The sequence below is a fragment of the Motacilla alba genome, chromosome 2 (assembly GCF_015832195.1).
Source record: "Motacilla alba alba isolate MOTALB_02 chromosome 2, Motacilla_alba_V1.0_pri, whole genome shotgun sequence".
NCBI lineage: Eukaryota > Metazoa > Chordata > Aves > Passeriformes > Motacillidae > Motacilla > Motacilla alba.
Genome location: NC_052017.1, coordinates 77,658,083 through 77,679,959, shown reverse-complemented (window position 1 = coordinate 77,679,959; position 21,877 = coordinate 77,658,083). Strand labels below are relative to the sequence as shown.

The window sequence follows — 21,877 nt, the reverse complement described above, 5'->3', positions numbered from 1 at the left end:
AGGTGTTTTTGTTATGGCTGAGCATGGCTCACACAGAGCCAAGGCCTCTTCTGATTTCCGTACTGCCCTACTGGTGAGGAGGATGAGGGTTGTTGGGAGTCTGGGAGGAGACACAGCCAGGACAGGTGACCCAAACTGCCCAAAGAGATATTCCAGACCGTGTGATATCATGTGCAGTATATAAAGTAGGGGGAAGATGGACAAAAGGGAGGGATGTTTGGAGTGATGACTTTTGTCTTTCCAGTTAACCGCTACGTATGATGAGGTCTAGCTCTCCTGGAGATGGCTGAACACCTGCCTGCCCATGGGAAGTGGTGAATGAATTCCCTGTTAAAATTTGTTTGTGTGTGTGGCTTTTGCTTTCCCTTGTAAACAGTCTTTATCTCAACAAGTGAGTTTTCTGGCTTTTACCCTTCTGATTCTCTCCCATGTCCCCCTGGTGGGGGACTGAGCGAGTGGCTGCCTGGCTGGGGTGAAACCATGACAGACGGGTACCGCTTCTCATGACCAGTGACAGGATTCAAGGAAATGGCCTGAAGCTGAGTCAGGAGAGGTTTAGACTGAGTATTGGGAAGTGGTCCCAGCACCAGCTTGACAGAGTTCAAGAAGTGTTTGGACAATGCTCTCAGGGCACATGGTGTGACTCTTGGAGTGTCCTGTGTAGGGCCAGGGGTTAGACTTGATGCTTCCTGATGCTTCTAAATCAGTATATTCCATAATTCTACAAAACTGTTTTGAGTAAGTTAGTGTTCTCAGAGTAATTTCAGCCTTACTTTTCTATCTCAATCTTCAACAGGCTTATTATTAAGTAGAAAATTATTTCCATTTCCATTACTATTTGATTAAATTCTATTAGAATTGTTTTCATGAAACAGAAACAAGAGAAGCAAATTTCACAGCATTGATCTATCATAATATTGGCTCATTTTTAATACGATGATTTGTTCCCTGGCAAAATTAAGATTCTGTATTATTTATACTTCAGTTTCTATCAGATTTATTACTATTCCAGAAGTTGCCGTGCACGTTTCTTCTTATTTTTTTTTTTATTTTTAAAAAGGGGTTTCAATGACCTATAATTAGCATGGTACTAAAGATTCACACATTGCTAATTCCAGCAGCACTGCTCAGAAGGTAACATCACTTCTGTGCACAGGCATAGCACTCTGCAGATCTTAAGAGACTCGAGAGGCAGTACAAGACTCTTCCCCTATCTGTGTCATACTTGTGTCTGATATCTTGCATGGACATCTGGGAGAGCTAAAAGAAAAGACTTCCCATCTTCCTTTAGGTTTTGTAGAACATCCACTGGACTTCCTGCCTAAATGCAAAGGACAATATATCCTTCACTTACTTTCACACACCTGAACTGAGCTACAAACAACAGCAAATAAAGACAGAAAAGGAAAAATATTTGACTTGTATCAACATTCTTATTCTTTTTGGAAGAATGCTGTCCAGTTTAATCCTCATGAAAGTGGAAAAAATAACAGTAGTGGATTAAAGCCAGAGTTTAAGAAAATACATTTAAATATATCTTTTTACTTAAAAATGAGTTTCCTCATCATTCAAAGACCTAAGAATTAAGCTATGTTACATACACCTCAGGTACAAATTGAGAAAAGATTCAATAAATCAGGCTATATAAAAAGCAAGAGACTTTTTTCCCCAGAAAAATGTATTTGTGTTTTATCTGATCATATAAAAAACATTAAATTTAAAAAAAAGAAGTGTATATATTTTTTCAAGTGTTAATGGTTTCACCATTCATCATAGCTACATTCCGCAGTCCTGTAACACCAGGGCACATTATCCTTCTCTGTGTAGCACAGTGAGCACAATCTTTACACTGAGGTCACTCTCATCACTACTTCCCCAGAGCAGTTATCCTCTGATGAGTCCTCCTGAGGTCTCATGCGGTTGAACAGGTGTAACAACACATAGCCACACTGAAATCTCGGTGAGGTTAACTGTGTTGGATGAACTAAACTTCTGTTTCTAAATGCAGTCAGTGGCAGCCACAATGTCCTCCCTGCTGAGGATTCTCCTCGATTGCTCTCTTCTATGTCCGTGGCTTTATCATAATTTAACACATCCCAGTGTAGATTCACAGCTCTCCAGCGCTTAAACACTCGATAAACAGATGCACCTTCATGGACTATCAGTCCTGAAAGTAAGAGGGGAAAAAAGAGTGTTTCAACAAAATGTCAGTGGATACCATTTTGAGAGCAAATAGAAATTTAACACATTTTAACGACTCTGGCGATTTCCAGATGCAATTAAATTACTCATAAAATTAATAATTCAAATAAACTCTATATATGCAATTTAACTTGTTATTCATTTGTTTGGGAGGCAGGAACATGCAGAGGAAATAAATTTATTCTGAATGAAAGCTCAACATAACCAATACTGGAATAATCTGACCATGCCTAACTAAATAAATTATTCAGATTTAAGTAAACCGATGCAAAACTGGCAGATTTGGATATTGACTATTTATGCTAGTGCTGCCCTTCTTCATGGTAAGTACTATTTATTTACTGAGATTGGTACTGGTTTAAGTAGACCTTTAAGTAGGTTAGACCTTCTGCAATGAACAGGATAGTCCTATATTTGTTTAAGAATGTTTCGTAGAATTCAGTACAGATACTGACAAATTTAACTGCTTTCATATTCCCAGTTCAACTTAGGAGCACATAAGATTTATGAAACAGCTGTAAATATAATGACTTTCCTGTCTTGTTCTTTAGAACAAGACGAAATTAAATGTTATTATTAACTACAATGAGCATGGTAAGGATGATAAACTTTCTTCTTTCTCTTCAGTATTCAATAGGAGAAAGTTGTAAATTATCTTTTTCTTGAGGCCCAGAAATCTTTTAAAAGGTTCTTCAAGGAAAATACAGAATTTCTGGAGTCCTCAAGAGACCAATCTGCTTATGAATTTCCATGTAACTAATATTTATGCCTATTGTATGCGTTCAAGAAACTTATTTAAAGAAATTAAGCTTCTAACTTTTCGTATGCATGTATATGTTTGTACTCACACTCTTTATATGTGAATATTTCAAATATGGATCTACTGGGGAGACACATGGGGCTTCTGCCTTCCTACTAGTTTTTTCCTCAGCCAGTGTGGTTGATGATACTTACATGGTTCTGAGCAACACCACCTGTTTTCTCTGGCTCTCTGCTTTGGGAAGAAAGCAATCTGCCTAGCCAAAAACATTTATAAATCATTTGTTCAGTGTGCTCCTTGCCTAAAATTTTCCTGTACATTGCCACATGTGTTATATGATCTGTGGTGTGCTTTAGCCCAAGAGATTGTATATCACCTGTTTCTACACAAGAAAATTGTGATTTAAGTGTCTGAGGTCCTTTAGCACAATTAACTGATACCAGAAAGGAGATGCTCAGAGAAAGATGACACAAGCTGAAAGGGTGGTAAAAATGAACAGCAAACCTCACAATAAAGTGCAATGATTTGCAGATAGCAACGCCTACTCTAACATATTTTTAAAGATCATTACACTGAAAGATGGAGAAACACAAAGATTTCTTTCAGAAGGACATGATAGTGAATGCAGCGTCTCTCTAAGGCTTTCAAGTTGCCTAGAATTCATTGAAGTATCCAATACAGCAAAAGTAGCACAAAGCAAACTTAATTAAATAGTAAATATTCTAAATATATTTTGTAACAGCAAAGCATTTTAGTGGAATATTTTCCTGATTGCAAGATTTCTATATTGATCTTCTCAGACATAGATAATCTGTCTTTAAAATTTATCATAATTTAGTTGATACATAAATATTCCTTCAAGACTGGCTTGACTGTACAAAAAAGAATAAATGAATTTGATCCCATACAGAATCTACAAACCAAATTAGCCATGGTTTTACTGCTGTGACAAAGAGTAATCCTTTTGTATTTCCTATAAAGTTGACAAAGGAGATGAGAATAATCTTCCTCAACCTATTCCTGGAACACAGCATTATTTGGTCCAGCTTCTCTCAAGTCTGTGATGAAGCAAAGTTAAAAGAATCTATTTACTCCAAAGTAAAGATACATGTCTGCACTCCACTAGAATCTGAACAACATATTTCAGAACAGAGAAGGAAGTATTTGAGAAAGGATCATTGAGATACATGAAGTACATTTAAACAGTCAAAATATCTTTCCAAAATTACAACAGAAGAAGTTGTAGGATGACTTCTTTCAGGGAGCTCTTTTTTACTGTCTTGGGGCTTTCAGGATTTATTGAAATTATGTTTTCAAAGTTTTTAAACATTGGCAAGGGTTCCTTTAGAGTGGAAGCTGTCAGTCACATATACTTTAAAAGAGCTACAAAACAAGGATCAAATATCGCAAGCCTTGGCATAAAGTTGTCAGATTTGGCAGTGTTGAAGGAGAAAAGCAGCACTTTCATAATTCCTCTCATAAAAAGTTTTAGCTCCTTTCTTGTTAGAGCTATAGATTGAAAAATACCCACATAGGTGAGGCAAAAGAACTGAGGGTGGGGGGAAGTGTGAGGTTCTTGGCACCAACAGTTCCAAGACCACAAACAAGAGGAACTCTAGGTAAGTTTTAAATGCTAGAGATTTTCTAGGTCCAGAGGAGTTCTGATGCTCAACATATAAGTAGTTAGTCACTGGAGTGGAGCTGTAAGAAAATGGCAAATAATTGCCTTTCTCTTAAGGGTTTCACAGCAATGAAGGGAGCTATGAGAGAGAAAATAAGAACAAATCCCTGAAGAATACTGATTTGTTCCAAACACCATGATTTCAACAGCACAGATGACACAGCTGAACACTTGTAGGGGAAAAATATTTGTTTGACTCAGATGATCCCAAGAAGTAATTACAATTCAACTACTGTTAGCTGTTCAGATGTTTTGTCCAATTAATATCTACAAGGAACAGAGTTTTTGGATGATAGACCCATCTAAATGTCCTATGGTCCTAAGAAGACTTTACCTTTAGGTTTTATCTCTACAATGGAGGGATTGCAGTGGGATCCAGCTAGTAGGATTATGAAGAATCTTATTTTTATTTTCTTTTTTTATCTTTTTGCCAAGTACTATTCTATTTTTTCACTGTCTTCAAAGGTTTTCTTATCCTGACTCACAAGATACTTGAAATTTTTTACTACTGAATGTCTTTACAAGCAGTCAACTTGTCTTATTCATATTTGGTGGCATTAGGCTACAACTTTATCTTATTTATCATACTAATCTTATTTATATACATTTAGGAATGGTCCTCCCAGTAATATCACAATATTTTATCCAGGGATAACAAATCATTTTCAGAAACAGACTTTACCTCCAGACAAAATGTCAAGTCTTAAAACTGGGGCCCACAGATATTAAAAAAAAACCAATCAATTGCTCGCAGCATTAAAGTGAAATATATCCACGCTACAAGTAGTAATAGTAACAAAATATAATTCTTTATAACAATTTAGAATTAGATCCAGTATGGGAGAAAAAAAAGACTTTCTGAGTAAAGACACAAAAAGTGCAGCTAGATGTGTTCATTGTAAGTAACTTTAGCCTGTTCCTTTTTACAACCAAGGAGTTACAGGAATGTTGCAAGGCATCAAGTTCCTTAGCAGGAAAGAAAGAGGCTTTCAGAGGGCAATTCACACCTCGAACTGGCTCCAATCTCTTCCTCCCTTGCCACAGTACTACTGGCACCAGTCACGTGTCTAGTGGGACTTAACTACTTTTCACGGCTGGAAAAAGAGCAGCACTGATGTTCTGGGATTGCAAGTCAGCTGTTATTATTTGTGAGAGGTTCTTTTCATGTTAGAACCATTTATGACCAGTAGTTATAACTATTTTCCAGTGAAAAAATATAAAATTCTACTACTTTTTTGTTATGCAAAATAATTGCTAGGTTTACAAAGTAGAATGGCAAAGGCTTGATATACTGTCCTTCAGTGGGTAGATAAGGGATTTATATTATTCATTCCTGTTAGGAACTCACTCCCTTTGGTAATCCCTACATGGATGGTCTGATCCTAGCACTATCACTAGAATAGCTCTGGGTTTCACAGGCTGTAGTTCTGCTTGATCAGGGTGTTCAAGGTTTGCTTTAGGAAAACTTCAGCCAATAGGAAATTTCAGAGAGAACAGCTTTATGCTCAGCTTTGATGCAGAAAGATACAAGGTAATGACTTGTAGGGTTAAAACCAACACTGATAAATAAAAACAATCCTGTTTGTCAGGAATAATTCTGGGAAAATTCAGACTAGAAGAAAGAGAACACTGGATACTAATAAAACATGTACACTAGAATGAACAGAACATATTATTCTGGTGATCTATAATCTTCAGGGTTTTTCTTTTGTTGAAATGCAGAAACAAAGAACTAAAATACAAGTTAGGTGAAATTTACTTAATAGGAAAGTGACTGGTGTGCTACATGTGATATAGAAGTCAGTCATTGAGTAAATGAATTGTTATGTGCACATTTTCAAATATGTCATAAAAATATGTCAGTATCTTTTGGCAAACTGCTTTGGAAAATTATAGTAAAACATTTCAAAAAATTCACACTTTTTGTATGAAGATATCTACACTTTACAAGCAATCAAAAAGTATTTGTATTATTTCTGCAAAGGTGTAGAGAAGCATAACTGAAAGCAAGTGGAATAAATCTTGGTCATACCATCTCAAGCATTATCTTGAAATATGTGGTGCACAAGAAAACCTGTATGTCTGCATAAATTTTTCATTGAAATAAAGAGAGATTACAGTGGGAGTAGAGGTATTCACTCACTGTAAATCTTGTTCAAAACTAAGACAATGCCATACATGACGAAACACAAATGAGAGGAGATCCTAAGTGAGACCTGTAGCTAGCTGGAAGCATTATAAGCTTCATGATATAAGTGATTATACATAATAATGGTAAAACAAGTTAATGCCTTGGGAAATTATCAGCATACTGGAAAGTATTTTGGGTTTTTAAAATCATTTATAAGTAATACTTACATATATCTATTAGAGAATTTTATTTGAAAATTATAAATTGAAATTATTAATCTAAACCCCTCACTTTATCATGAAAGAAAAATATGAAATTGAATAAGGTTGACTATATTAATGAATACTTTTAAGAGTTACAAGAAGTTCTGATCTTACAAGCTAACAGAATGCAAATTACTTGGAATTATATTCAGAATAAGTGGGTCTGAATGAATCTCGGTTATCAAAATACCTCAAAAACCTCCTTTGTACAGCTTTCTGAATTTCCAGATACAGTCTAGTAAATTCCTATGTGCAGTGAATTTTGTATCTACAATACAGTGTCCAAATATATTTAACTGTAGTCACTTTTACATTTAAATTTTCATGTATTATTTATGATAGTTCTATAAAATATGCATTTATTAAATGACAGGCAAGTCAGTTTATCTGTGTGTTTGCTTTGCTGCTGCAGGGTGTAGTTGAGCCAGAAGTTTCATGTGAGGTACACGTTTGTTCAGCAGTTTCCACTTCAGAGGTGGCTTGAGTCTAGCTGCTTAAAAGGCAGCTAAAGGATGCACCAATCTATGGAAGGTCACCTGCCAAATATTTACTTCTATGGATAAATACAGTAATATTTCTGATTACCCACAGACATTCTTGGCTGATTTTGAGTTTAATCTGGTTTAGGTATTTTAATAGTTAAACAAATGGTAAAAATTAAAATAATTTCAAGTTACTTCAAATTATTTGGTTATTTCAACTAGCTGATGCATTCCAAAATATTTTTTTTAATTGGGGAAAAAACCCCAAACAAACCAGAATTCCATATACACGTAATGCTTAGAATACCTGAAGCACATTTTATCTTCCTTTAGTGTATTTTTAAACAAAAGCAAAGCACTCAGTATTGAGTGTTAAACTTTAAGAGGTGATGTTCAAAAATCAGCATCTAAGAGGACACTCTTAGGTAGCTCAGTCCTTTTATTCATTTAAAAGATGAGCACTGGTCCAAAGTATGAGATTCTGCTCACTTTTCTGTCTGAGATTTGGGTTCACAAAAGAAAGCCTGTGTTACAAAATATTCCAGAGCAGGCTTCTCTAACAAAAATTACAAAATGAACAGAACTGCTGATGTAGCTGAAATATAAATACTTTTACAGTAATGGGATGGTTTCAATAAAAGATGATGTGGCTTTACAGTTGAAGCAAAACCCTTGACATTAGGAATCACTCTGTTTCTTTGTTCCTTACAAAGCAGAATTGAGCACTGTTCTAATTCCCATATATAAGACTCAGATACCATTTTTCTCTCAGAAATGTCAATGCAAACATCAGATGGTGTTTGACTTCTAGATTTTCTTGCAATTAAAATTCTGTGAATGTGGTTTAATGTAAATAATTATTACTAATTATGTAAATTTATTTCTCTAAATTATATAATTTTGTAATATATAATGTAAATTTTCTCTCTAAACAATCAAATCAGGTTGTTTTACCAAATACTAAAAGGGATTTCTATTTAAATATTCCCGGGTCCAGTGTATTTTCAGAAATTTCAAGTGGTCAACACAGTGTTGCAGTAAAATGTATTTTCTTTTACTAGATTTCAGCTAAATGATGTGGGGCTTTTTAATAGTAAAGCAAGTTACTATAGTTAGCACTGTGTGAGTGTTTCATAATTGTTTATGATGTGCAAAGAACTCATGACTGCCTTCTCTCAACTCCTCCATTTCTAGCAGAGTGACCTATGTAAATCTGTGCAACCTAATTTTGGGTGCACAGTTTGATGACATCTTCAAGGGTTTCTTCTGTGCTTCATGATGGTACAATCTAATTCAAACTGGCATCAGAAGAAGACAGCGTGTAATTTTACTAATTATTTTAATAATGTCTGTCATATTTTCATCTGTTTAACTCCCTGAACTTCACTAGTTGTTTTATCAAGAAAATTAAGCTGATCCCGTTCTCACCACTAAGATTTTGTGAATCCACTGATGAATCTGAGAGTAAAGCTTCTTTGATTCTTTTCTCTCTGCAATATTTACAACACTGTAAAAAGCAGCACTTGCCAAAGGTATCAGCTGAGAATAAATCTGCAAAGAACTGGAGTGATCAATTAGAGTGACCAATTAGAAAAATAGAAATAGTCACAGTCTTAAACCACAGTCTGTGCTGTTTAAAGATTTTGAGCTTACCTATGCATACTAGATCCATAAAACCATACATTCCATAGCAGATTTGAAAAAGGATGTCCTTTCTTTGCCATACTGCATAAGGGCTGAAGGCTGACCATAGAAGCCAAGTCACACTTGCTACTAAGAACAGAGATCCTAGGATTACAGCAACCATCTGCACTTTCTCAACCAGTGTTATAGTAATGCTTTGCCACTAAAAGAGAAACAAAGTTGTATAAGATAACAATGTTATTGTCCATGGTTGCACATTCAACTCCATCTTTTTTCCTGAAATCAGAAATTATTTTAATATTTACACATATCTTCATAGATATTTACTAATATCCTTGATACTGACATTTTATATATCTTTTTTCCTATTTCACTTTTAAAGTGAAGCTAATAGTTGCTTCCCCATTTCCTCCAGTGTCCCTATCATTACAATCTAGCTGTGAACTTCTGAAGAGTTAATAGTTTTGCTTCTGTTTTGAATATGAGGCAAAAAAAAGAAAAAAAGTCTTAGGAATGGAACTCTGTCTTTCATCTTTGGAGGGCAATGAACAGAATAAAAAAAGAAGAAAACTTTTTCAAGTATATGTTATATTAGTGTGGCAGGTTTCCTTTCCATCCCTCCCTCCTGAAGTGTGAAGCCATTTTCCACTTTCAGGCTTCTCATCAAAGAAGTTCCAGACATACCAAGGGAGTTGTCTTCCTCTGCATAAACCAGTGTAAACAGCACAAAAAGACTCCTGCAGCCTAGTGTGGAAGTAACATGAAAACTCAGGAGGAACCCTGAATATAGATAGCACAAACATTTCAGTGCACCCCAATTATGCCCATCTTTCCAGGGAAGGCTGTATCTTCCATATGGGGCATGACCCTGGTTTATGGCATTACAAGATTTAAATATAAGACAGTGTGCATACTGACTTCTGTCAAGATAAGAGAAATACAGTTCTAAGAGTCACAAAAACAAATCGCAGCATAAGGAACTAATTGTTCTAATTACCCTTAACATATATGGCTTTTCTTGGACATATTTATGTAAATTACTCTGGTAGACTCCCCACTCCAGCCCCATCACTCCTTCCAGGGCTGCTGTGAAGATTTTGTAGACAGCCATCTTTCCTATTCCTAATTTTGGATGCGCCTGCCTTCTTCTATAGCTGCAGTAGGGAACAAGTGGAGAAAGCTATTGCAATAGCTTTTGCAATAGGGTTTTCTTGCCTCTTTTCCCATCTGGCAACAATTTTTTCTTTTTCCTATTACTTTACTAAGGCCTTCTCTTTTTTACAGCTGTTGGGTATCCAGTACCATATGATCATAGGATAAAAAGATAATTCAGGTTGCAAGGGGTTGTGGGAGCCCTCTAGTTCAACTTCCTGCTCAAAACACAATAAGGGGATGAGATCAGGCCAGGTTGCTCAGGGGTAATATCTTGAAAACTTCCAAGTATGGAGGCTGTTCAGCCTCTCTGTGCAACCTGTTCCATTTCTTGATTGTACTTGGGTTGGAAAAAGTTTTTCTTCAAAACCATTTTTTCTTATATTCATTCTGATCCTACTTTGTCCCACTTACACTCTTCCTCCCATCAAGTACCACCGTGAAGAGCCTGGGTGAGCAATCCCCTGTCTCTTTCTTCCCTTTCAGCTTTTCCCATTAACTTTTCTACTGTAGCCTAATATGCACAATTGGTGCTACATTCCTTCTCTTCTTACAACCTTCTGAATATAACAGTACAAAAAGATAGATATATAACAATTTGTAAATTGTCTATCTTGAAGTACTGTCCTTTTATAATGAACTCATGAAATACATACTAGCTTTTTCATGGAACTTGAAGGTTTGGAATGGTAACTACTACATGCTAAATACTACCTTTTTATGTCAAACAACAATGGATACTCATTTCCTTTGTTAAGTCTCTTTATAAAGCTCAAAAAAGGTCATCAACAAGTGATACATGACAGAATGATGTGAGCTTTCCATGGCTCAGTATACAGGATTGGAAGTCCAGGACTGAAATTCATGGGACATTCATTAGACTCCATAGGGTAATGTTAAACAAAATTATTTTTCATTTCTCAGCTGAAGCTACATAGCGTGACTTGGCAGAAAACTGTCAAAAATGCTGCTGGTTATGTATGTCTATCGTCTTTCTTTATCAGTGTGAGACAGAACTGTATTAAATTTCTTTGCAATGCCTGAAATAAAAGTCCATTTACATGAAGTAAAGCTTTAACTGTCACAAAATATTACACTGTCAAATTCACAGAAGAAGCTGGCAATAAACTGAAAAGACATATAAATGAAATAAACAGTAGATCTTGTCACAGTACAATTTCAGATGTTTGTAAACTCACTTCAGTTTATTTTGATTTTCTTTCTTTTTTTTTTCACTTAGATTGCTCATAGTTAGTCTGCAAAGAGAGTAATGAACAAAAGAAAAAGCAATCCAAACATTTGGGATAAATAATGTAGCATGCAGTCTAGACAGTTTATCCCCTATTCTGGTGTTGCCTGAAAACCAGTGTCTCTTCCTCAGTGCCAACCACTCCTATTACCCATTTTATGAGGGCTTTTTTTGGCTTCTTGTTGGATTTTCCCAATTCTTTATTTCTAGAAAGACTTGACCTTGAAAAGTTCTAAGAAACATAGATATGATCCTCACCTCTTCCTAGCCTCTTCTAAAGAACATATTCTCATTATTTTACTCTTCTCTTGATCTGTCAAGAATGCAAGCAATTGAATCTCTCAACCTCAATAAAGTCAGTAATTCCAAAGATTCAGCATATTAGCACTCTATCAAATTACTACAATTACTGAGAAAAAAACAAGCATTCCAGAGGTCGTTCCTAACTCTTCTGCCTTTAAAAATCAAAGAACAGTTCCAAGAAAACCCCCCAAACCAACAAACCAAAAACTCCATCAAAATAATAAAAAACAAGAACCCCAAAATAGGATTGGATATTTTCTTCTATTACCTAATTACTTTAACCTTTGTGGTATTGACTGTCTTTGTTGTATAAAGGAAATTTTAGTCCTCCACCTTTTTCAGTATGAAGGTCAGCAATAATCAAGAAAATCAAAAATTTTACAAAATTTTCCTCCCTAATACTGTAATCTGTAAATTAAGCTAATTGATGATATTCCATAGTAGATGGGTGAAGGACTGTGTGTGTAAGAAGGAAGATATTGTAGTGGCCTAGAAAATTTATGTGAAACTGATAACTTGCCTCCTTGTGGTTGGCAGTCTGCCATAGGAATCAAGCACTCCAGGAGTGATGGGGTGGGATGGACTTCTGTTCAGCTCCAACATGTGATGAGCTTGGGGACTTCATCTTCTGTCTATGTTACTCCTAATGGCAAGAAGACTGTGGATGTTCCCAATGGTTAACTTACCCCAACTAAAATTTCCTCCTCCTTGCCCCTCTCCAATAAGTTTGGATTTGTAACAGTCTGAGATTGTCTCTTGGGAAATGAGTGTCTTGATTTTTTTCCCTCATAAATTTGACTGAATTTGGGTAGAAATTATAAAAAAAGCGAGCAGATGTTACCGGGACAGATATATTTTTCACATAATGAAGGTGGTATTCTGTAGTTATGCTGTTATTCACATGTTGATAGGCTTGGAATGGTCAGTCCTTTCTTAAACATGGCCAGCATTAGCCATTAGACAATGCGATGAACTGCACAGGACTGTATTGTTTGGTTGCTTTGCATTTCAGTACAAGGCTTGTGAAGAGGAACTGGAGTTGTGGTCACACCATTTGCTTGTGCCTGAAGTCTCACTCACAGCATGGCTAACATGTGTGAGAACACAACTGAAAGAAACCCAGGAAAAGAAAGCTCCTTCTAAGAGTAAGATTCTTATTATAGCACCAAAGTCAGTTAAACTTTCTTTGACTTCTCACAGTCATTGTATTCACTGTTACGTTATTGTATTCACTGTTATGTTATATTATAATCTCTTCACCTTTATTGTATTCACTGTTATGTTATAATCACTTCACCTTTTAATGTCAAATTAATGGCTTATGAGGTCACAAAATAATAAAAATTATTCAGTGATAGTATGTTGAGAAATTGCATTCAGAATATAACAGACCAAATTATTTAACATTGTAAAATGAATGATCCCATTATTATTGTGTCATGATTTAAATCCATTATTTCCACTAGTGTTTTTCTCATTTTCTTCATATAACTTGCTTCTAAAATTTTTATCATTCATGATTATAAATAATATTATGATGTTCTAATTTGTTTTTGCTATTTGCTGACTATACATTCCACAATCAGTAACAAGTATTTTAGCTAAACATTTTGCCAAGTTAGGAAAGATCTGGACAAGATTTTAGTGTCAGCTTCTGTAAAGTAGATGACCCTAAAAAATAAACATTATAAGAAAGATTGTCATTTTTGCTCAACAAGTAGAAAGAAAATGTGAAACATTTTGTATCTTGATAGCTATAACAATACTGTAGGTTTCAGATATAATAATTTTTAAAACCTCATTTATGAGGTTTTTAAAATGCTTATAAATTTTATACAATAAATTATAATATATATTATAATATATAATACATTATTATATTAAAATATAATATACTAATATATTAATAATTATAATAATGAAATTATTATAAATTATTAATATAATTTAAAATGTATTTCAAATTTCTATGAAAATCCCATTTCATATTCCTTCCCATAATATATGTAGTGTTATGATGTACCATGCCATCTCAGTTGCCCATGAAAAAAAAAAAAAAATTTTAATTTACAATGATGGCAAAAACTTCCTTTGAAAATGGTGTTTTAAACAGAATATAATTAATGCTTCTGCTTTTAATGTAGTACTTTCTGCCCTTGAAAACTTTCTAGACTTTTACTTCTACTGACACTTCATTATGTTTGGTTCTTTTAAACTTATATTTACCACTGGTCTTCCCGTGATAAATCATTTGGGAGTATAATACATTAATGGTACTCTAGAGTTCAAATTCTGACCCCAGAAATATTGCTCCTCTTTTCTTCTAAGGTTTCTGTCAAAGAAAAATACAAATATAAGGAAATAATTCCTTATTTTTGAGGTTGAGACTTTCAGAAGTTGAAGGAAATGTATTGCTTTGATGGAATAATTGTTAAAGAATAAAGTTAATACAGTTATGTGCATGTCATTACTAACATAAAGGTGGATAAAATATTCAAGGTCTGTCATTTTTGAGATTAATCAATATTAACTTGGCTTTGTTTTAATAATGCCTTGTAGAAGCCTACTGATTATTGTATAATAAATGGCAGAAAAGTGATCCAAAAGAACTGATACCGTGCTTGTACTTCGAATACTTTGCATTAAAAATATCTGCAAAGAAACTGCAGGTTTTCCTCCATCCCCAATAAAGAACATATGAAATTTCCTTATGGCTACCCAAATGCTTATCTGTTTCAACTGTACCAATTTATAATCCACCAAAATTCCTTTAAACAAAGAACTGTTATGGGGTTATCCCACTCTGTTCTCTCAGAAACAAAGTTTATTATGGGCACTGCTGATGGAAACCTCTCAATCTCTTCAGTCATTCTGGAATGAATATTTTACATAACAGAAACAATGATGCCCGGCTGTGACCTATTGTAACATAACATGATTAACCTGAAGACATACCAAATATACAACCTCAAAACCCCCTTGTTAGATTGCTCTAGTTGCTAGAACCAGCTCTTACAAGAAAAAGTTATTTCCTACTGTCATCCATTATTCATTAGAGAATTTGTAATCTGCATACATATGAATAAAACTTAGAGAGAAGCAAAAGAATACACTGATTTAAGTCCAACAAATCATTTTTGAAATGGCTGTTCCTTACTTTATCTTGTTGGTAGTCTATGTGATTAGGTAATTAGGATTTCTAAAATGTTTTGCAGTAAGCGCACACTGCCTACATGATTCAGTATACAATGGTAGTTAACTTACTCACCATGCTGGACAGAAAATATGTAGTTTTGACTATACACACACACACACACAAACATTAGAAATGTCATTTTTAGCTATAGGCTTCTGGTTTTATGACTTTTTCTTAAAAGAATCAATGTCACAAAAATTGCAGCACACCATTAATGGCTGCCTATTTTGATACATTATTAACACATAGAGTGCCTGGAGTCATGATGCCCATTATCTTTTCATCTGGCAGAGAGCTCATCAATACAGATAGTTTGGGCTGTATGTAATTTCTCTGTCAGCTTGGAAGGCTGCACCAGTATTTTACCTAGGACATTCTGAAAATGTAACATTTACCGTGCAGATCCCGTCCATCTGTGCACCACTCAAGTAATTTAGTTGACAGTTCCTGGAAGTGTTGACTTACTGCATGTACACAACTGATTGAACATCTACACCTACAATGGGTTGGGTACACCTTGGATTTCTGTCTGTCCAGAAGCTTGGACATCCTGGTCAATCTACAAAATCCTCACATTCTATTACATTCACCTTTCAAAATCTTACTACTTACTAAGCAGAACAGTTCATCCTTTTATCTTATGTTTTTTTAAATTATGTTAGAATCGGGATCTGAGACCACAAGCAGAGCTGTGATGTCAACTACATTAGTCTTACATTATTATTTATCTGGGAAATTATCAGTAACTATTTTTTGCTGATGGCCAAAAAATGAAAGGAATTAGGCAAGACTGTTTGACCAGCTGAGGCAGCTGCCCAGGCAGAGCTCCAGTGGAATACGCTGACACCCTGGTGCCACCCTGCAGAGTGTGCCCTGCTCTTGTGCCAGTAGAGGCCAGCAGCAGTAGGTATCCCTGTGGGAGGCATGCCCAGGCAGGGGAGCTTCTCCACTTACTGACAGAGCTCAAGGAGCAGGCAAGCAGGTCGAGGAATATCGGAGTAAGAAAGAAAAAGTAAAGAAAGAGTTCAACTACCTTCCCTGGGACAGGCCCAAAAGGGCAGACAGAACGCATGATATGGAGGATTCCCTATCCTCTATCCAATGCAGTGACCTAAATGACAGGGCACAATGGTGACAAGTTCCTGCTCAGCACAGCAGGCAAATCCCTGCAAATCCCTCCCTGCAGAATTTTGGATTTTTTAATCATGGGTCAATTTACATGGCGTTGAGCCTGCTTGTGACAGACAGGGTGCACCTGTCACAAAGCAGGAAAAGGATCTTTGCACAGGAGTTTTCAGGGCTCACTGGAAAAGCTTTAAGCTAAACTTGAAAGGAAAAGAGATAAAGCCATGTTCACTAGAGATCAGCCTGGGGGTAGCACACTAGTGTTGGAGAGGCAGAGTGCTACAAAGGTCCTTTGGTCTGCCATCTCTGTAAGGCAGGAATGAAGATCTAAGTATGTGTCAGCAACAGCACAAGTTATTGATGCATTAGAAAGCACAGAAACACCTGAGAATGGTCATGTAGGAATTAGGGCTCCTCCCCCCAAAAAGGTGGTGGGAACAATAGCCCAGCTCAAGTGCATCCACACCAATGCATGTGACATGGGCAACAAACAGGAGGAGCTGGAAGCCATTAGGCAGCAGGCAAACTGGGACATTATGGAAACATGGTGGGATGACTTGCACAACTGGGGTGCTTCAATGGATGGCTGCAAAATCTTCAGAAGGGATAGGCAAGGAAGGAGAGTTGGCAAGGTAGCCCTGAATGCTAGGAGTGTTATGATTGTCTAGAGCTTAATGATGGTGCCAATAGAGTTGAGTGTTTATGGGTAAAGACTGGGGGAAGGGCGACAAGGCAGACATCCTGGTATGAGTCTGTTACAGGCAATCCAAGGAGGATGAAGACACAGATGAAGTATTCTGTAGGAAGCAAGTATTCTTGCTAGCTCTTGTTCTCATGGGGGACTGCAACAAACAAGAACAGATGTCTGCTGATATACAACACAGCAAAGAGGAGACAGTCTAGGAGGGTTCTTGGAGGAAATGAGAAACATGTATAGTTAAGTAAATTATTCTCAAGTTAACTTTTAACTCCTATGAGACTCAAACTAACTATGTTTAGCTTAGTGGCATAGCTCATCGGTATTTTGCACATTCCATGGATGTGTATATTTAGTGAAAATGAAATTACCATTCTATGTGAATAAATAGTATTCCTACTGTAAAGTAGGAACTGTTCAATTTCTGTTGCAGCTGTATTGGAAATAATGAATTTCATTACAGCCTACTGTACTTTTGATAGCATTATCTGAAAATTAAATATTAATGACTGGAGTAAATTAAAGCCTGCCCTGGTTGTTGCAGTCTCTGCAACCCAAAGATGATCTGCAAAAAGATGCTGAAAGCTTAGCTCAAACATAGGCTGTCCTGTTACGGTCAGGTCCACATTCCTGGAAGAACGCCAAGAGAAAAAAACATTCAGTATAATCGTACCGGGGAAGTAAACCTCAGCAAGATCATAAATAAGTGATATGAAGGAGGTATTAACAATTTTCATGCCATGTAGTCACTTTGGAAGGTTAGCCACGTTTTGCCTATACAGTTCCATATTTTACTTTTTCAACATGAACAGACAGTATCAGAAAGAGTTCTGGATTTGCTTTTTCCTTCTCTCCTGGGAAAAGAACTATCTGTAAATTCTAGCTAAAACTGTTGTCAACTTTTAAATTTAAAAAAATGCAGAGTGTGAGGCTAAGATTGTGCAATTTATGATGATACTGATGCACTCACCAAATGTATGTAAAAAATTGCTCAGCATGGAGGGCCAGATCAAGCCTCTTCTACAAAAACACCCTGGACACTAGTCACTATACAGATGGATCATCTGTTCTTGATCATTTCTGTTGATGCCTTCTTGTCTATCCTGTTGAATGTATTTAAGTATTAATTCTGGTTCCTTTACCGAAACCCACGTTTAATTTGCTAGCTCAACTTTCTGAAAGTGCTGGCTACTCTTTCTCTGTCTTTTTGACTCTATGAATAATTAAATAATTTTTACAACTCATGCAAAAAGAAACATGGAGAGTTTATTTGAGAACATTCTACACCTTAATGTTTGGTCCATTCCCTTTTATGAGAACCTTGCCTCAAACCCATTGTTCACATGAGTTAAAGCAAGGTTTTTAAATTTCACCTCTAAGGATAGTATTTTAATAACAGATATCTGTATAATTCAGGATATTCAATAGTAGAACTTCTTCCAAGTAATTTATTGGAACACTTCCAGTTCCTATACAATACCTAGATGTTCACTGAACCAAAGGAAAAGTAAATGAAATTGATTACTCTATTCACATCATCTCCATAGGGATAAGTAGGGAAATGATTTTAGTATAGTACAAAGAAAGTGTTAGGAACTATTTCTGACACTGGCGTATTTCAGTGGGATCTGGATGCAGAAAAAGAAGCCATCAAAAGGCTTTAATGGAAAAGAACCATAGAAATTATATGAAAGTGAAAGAAATTCCATGTAATTGGAATTTCAGAGTTCAAAGTTTCCAGTTCACTGAAAGAAGACTGGAAGAGGACACTCAGAATGTAGATGCACAAACACATTTGATTGAATAAGCACAGTTTAGTTGTAAAGCATAATTTTGTTTAAAGTACATCATAATTACTGCTTCCCACTATCAGCTTCTAGACACTCTATGAATCCAAAGACATGCAATCAAATAACATCACCATGTATTGTCGCTGGATTTCCCTGCAGCCTGCAGAAGCATTAGTCACAGTAGTTGAACAATAGTTTGGGAACAAAGCAACTCCCCACCTTTAGTTAGGAAGATGTATCTTCCCTATTCCCTATCTTCGGTCTTCTTCCTGTTGCTATATGGCAATGATGTGTTTCTGCACTGAAAGATACAACCTCACCAGAAATCCACTGAGTACAAATACTGGCCTCTGCTCCATTTGGCCCTGAGCAAAAACTAATTCACAGGCTGCGATCAGAATTTTCATATGAAAATCTGGAAGATGCTCATGAGAGAAGAAGCGATCCTGATTTTATGTGTTTCTTTGTAAGATGTGAAACAAAGAGAAGTTCAGATTTCAAGGGCAACAAAATGACTCAAGAAACATATCCTGAGTTAGGGTTATTGCCTTGTCTAATCCCGAAATAAGATAATGAGTATCTTGAGTGAAGGTTAGAAGGCAGAATGGATAGAATACCAAGCTATTATATAGCATGTAATCATGAAGAAGACAATCCTGGGTTCTGGGTTGTATGAAATCTGTCAGAGTCTGTTTTGTAAGTCAATTTGAATGTAATTTCTAAAATTACAAATAAATTAGCTTGATTTTGTAGTGAATTAAATTAGCAGTAAGTCTTCACTTAAAGAGAAATTAGTCATAATTATGGAATTTTAGACTGTACAAATTAATAATAAACTGCTTGAAAATTTGGCCTAGTGGAAGAATTAAGTAATTTATTAATTATTTAATATATCACACATTATGTGTAATAACTAGAAGGTTTTAAAAATATGTATAACACATTTATAAGAATTAGTATAAGGTATTCACGTTATTATTAATAAGTTTTTTAAATTAAATTGTTATTTAAAAATATATTAAACAGAAAAATTTTAGTAGTCAATTGCATTCGTTTTTTCAGGTACTGCTAAATAATCGCAACTACACACTAATAGGTGCTTGAATTGCTTTGTATTGTTTGAATCAATACTAAATTTTTTCTAATAGTTTGAGTAGCCATGTTTTTGATCACTCGTTTACTTATAAGATTCCATTTTTATAAAAACATATAAACTGTAGTGCTTAATTACAGAGAGTGGCAATTTAGATACTACATATCATCTAATACTAGAGCTCTATCTGTGAAAAAAGAGAATAGCTGCCTTTATAGTACACACTATACCAGATACTCTCCATTTCTCTCTAACCATATAATGAATATGTCTGAAATCCCTCAGCATAATTAAATTCAGTTGCACAATATGCTTTTGAAAATTTCCAGCTGTCTGACTTGTTACACTCTGTGTCAGCAATCATAGTGCTGCGAGAAGCAATGGTTGCAATACCAAAAACTGTAATATCCCTTCATATCACTGTGTTTGAAAATTCCCAAGCTATGAATAGTTCTTGGCTTGATGGTGCTTATATGGCTTACATATAACCTATGTACCATCTCTTGCAGTAAAAACACAGACATAAAATAAAAATGCCATCAATTTCTCTCAAATACCAAAAGCACCAAAAAGAATGAAAAATAAGTACATGCTGTTAATATGGAAAATACATTTATGGAAAAACCACTTTACTGTTCTGAAATTGTAATTTTTTAAGTTTATCACTATGAACACAGTCACATTTTGTTGTTTCCAGACAACAGTACCCTCTTTACATTCATTGATTACATATGATGGAGCTACTGGTCTTTTCAGAACAGAAACTCGTTAAGATTGTTCTACCTTACAGTCAGGACAGTTTCTGGATTCCTCACCAATATTAACAGTAACAGTTGAGCTCTAATTGAACTAGTTCAGGACACTCTTAGAAGAACACCTTAGTGGTCCTAAAGCATATAAACCCTGAAACAACTTGCTACCCACTTGAAAAAAAATGAGAAAAATTAGGAAGAAATTCTTTATTCAGAGGGTGGTGAAGCACTGGTTGAAGGCCAGGCTAGATGGGATCCTAAGCAACCTTCATCTGCTGAGAGGCATTCCTGCCCATGGCACGGGGGATTGGAACTACAGGGTCTTTAAGGTCCCTTCCAATCCAAACCACTCTATGATCCTATGATTCTTTTTCACCTCTCTGAATGGATAGAAACAGGGAAGTAGATCTTCAATAGGCCCTAGTTCTGCTACTGTAGTCAGACAAAATTTTATTGATTTCCAGAGTTTGCGGGCAACTCATCCTTACGTGGATGATGTCTAATGAAAAAGCAGGGAAGCATCTCCATCTCAGATGGAATTTTCACTTACTCATTAGACTCTGGTAAATATCAAGCCTGTGAGCTGAGAAAGTGCAGAGCATCTAAGACTGGTGACTGCAGACAGAGGTAATGAAACATGTCTCAGGGCTGTGAAACAGATAGTGTAAGATCTCATGGCTCAAAGCACTCAAAGAGGTAAATGGGTTAGACATCTGGTAAATAGAGGACCTAATACTCTCCTTCAGGAAGGTTTGCCCAGTCAGACCTGGCTGACTTAGTAACTTATCCAGCATCCAACTCTGAATTACAGAAAACTGTGAATCACTATCATAAACTATATTAAAAAAAATCATTAAAATGGCCAGTATACTGACACCGGACTGTTTTTTGCTATGCTGTACTGAAGAGAACTCTTTCTGTTGTATTGGCCTTAACTCATAGAGGATTCTAAGGGAGAAGAAAGATTGAAGGAATGCATCATTTCTCCAGTCAGGGAACTTGGAATGAGGTGTTGTACGAGAAAATTTGGTATTTTTGTGACTATGAAAACAAGCCTAGGCAACTTTCTAATAGAAGAACTTTTAAAATGCCACTTCATGAATGCCTGCTCGTGGTCCACCTGAATGAAGCAGCCCAGACTCTCAACCAAGATAACCAAGTCCAGTGGTGGAATCCTCCAGCAGGAAGCTAAGTAGCTGAGACTTTGGACCCACATCCTTCAGAGATTCTTGATGGCCACAGTCAGTCGGAACAGTTGGATTGCTGTCTTCCAGCACATACAGAAGTTTTCTGGAAGTCCTTTTCCTTTTGTAATGAAAATAAACATGAGATGTGCAAATTAACCATCCCTTTGGAG

At 35.8% G+C, this 21,877-nt stretch overlaps 1 protein-coding gene across 1 annotated transcript in view; it reads right to left on the bottom strand.

Moving 5' to 3' along the window:
* Positions 1-1,064: 1,064 nt before the first annotated feature.
* MARCHF11 (membrane associated ring-CH-type finger 11) overlaps positions 1,065-21,877 on the bottom strand; it is a 32,665-nt gene continuing 11,852 nt past the window's right edge. The window contains exons 3-4 of the mRNA XM_038129648.1: positions 9,173-9,365; positions 1,065-2,167 (exon numbers count right to left, since the gene is read on the bottom strand). Coding sequence (XP_037985576.1) covers positions 1,845-2,167; positions 9,173-9,365 — 516 coding nt within the window. The 3' untranslated portion in view covers positions 1,065-1,844. The remainder of the gene's footprint in view (positions 2,168-9,172; positions 9,366-21,877) is intronic.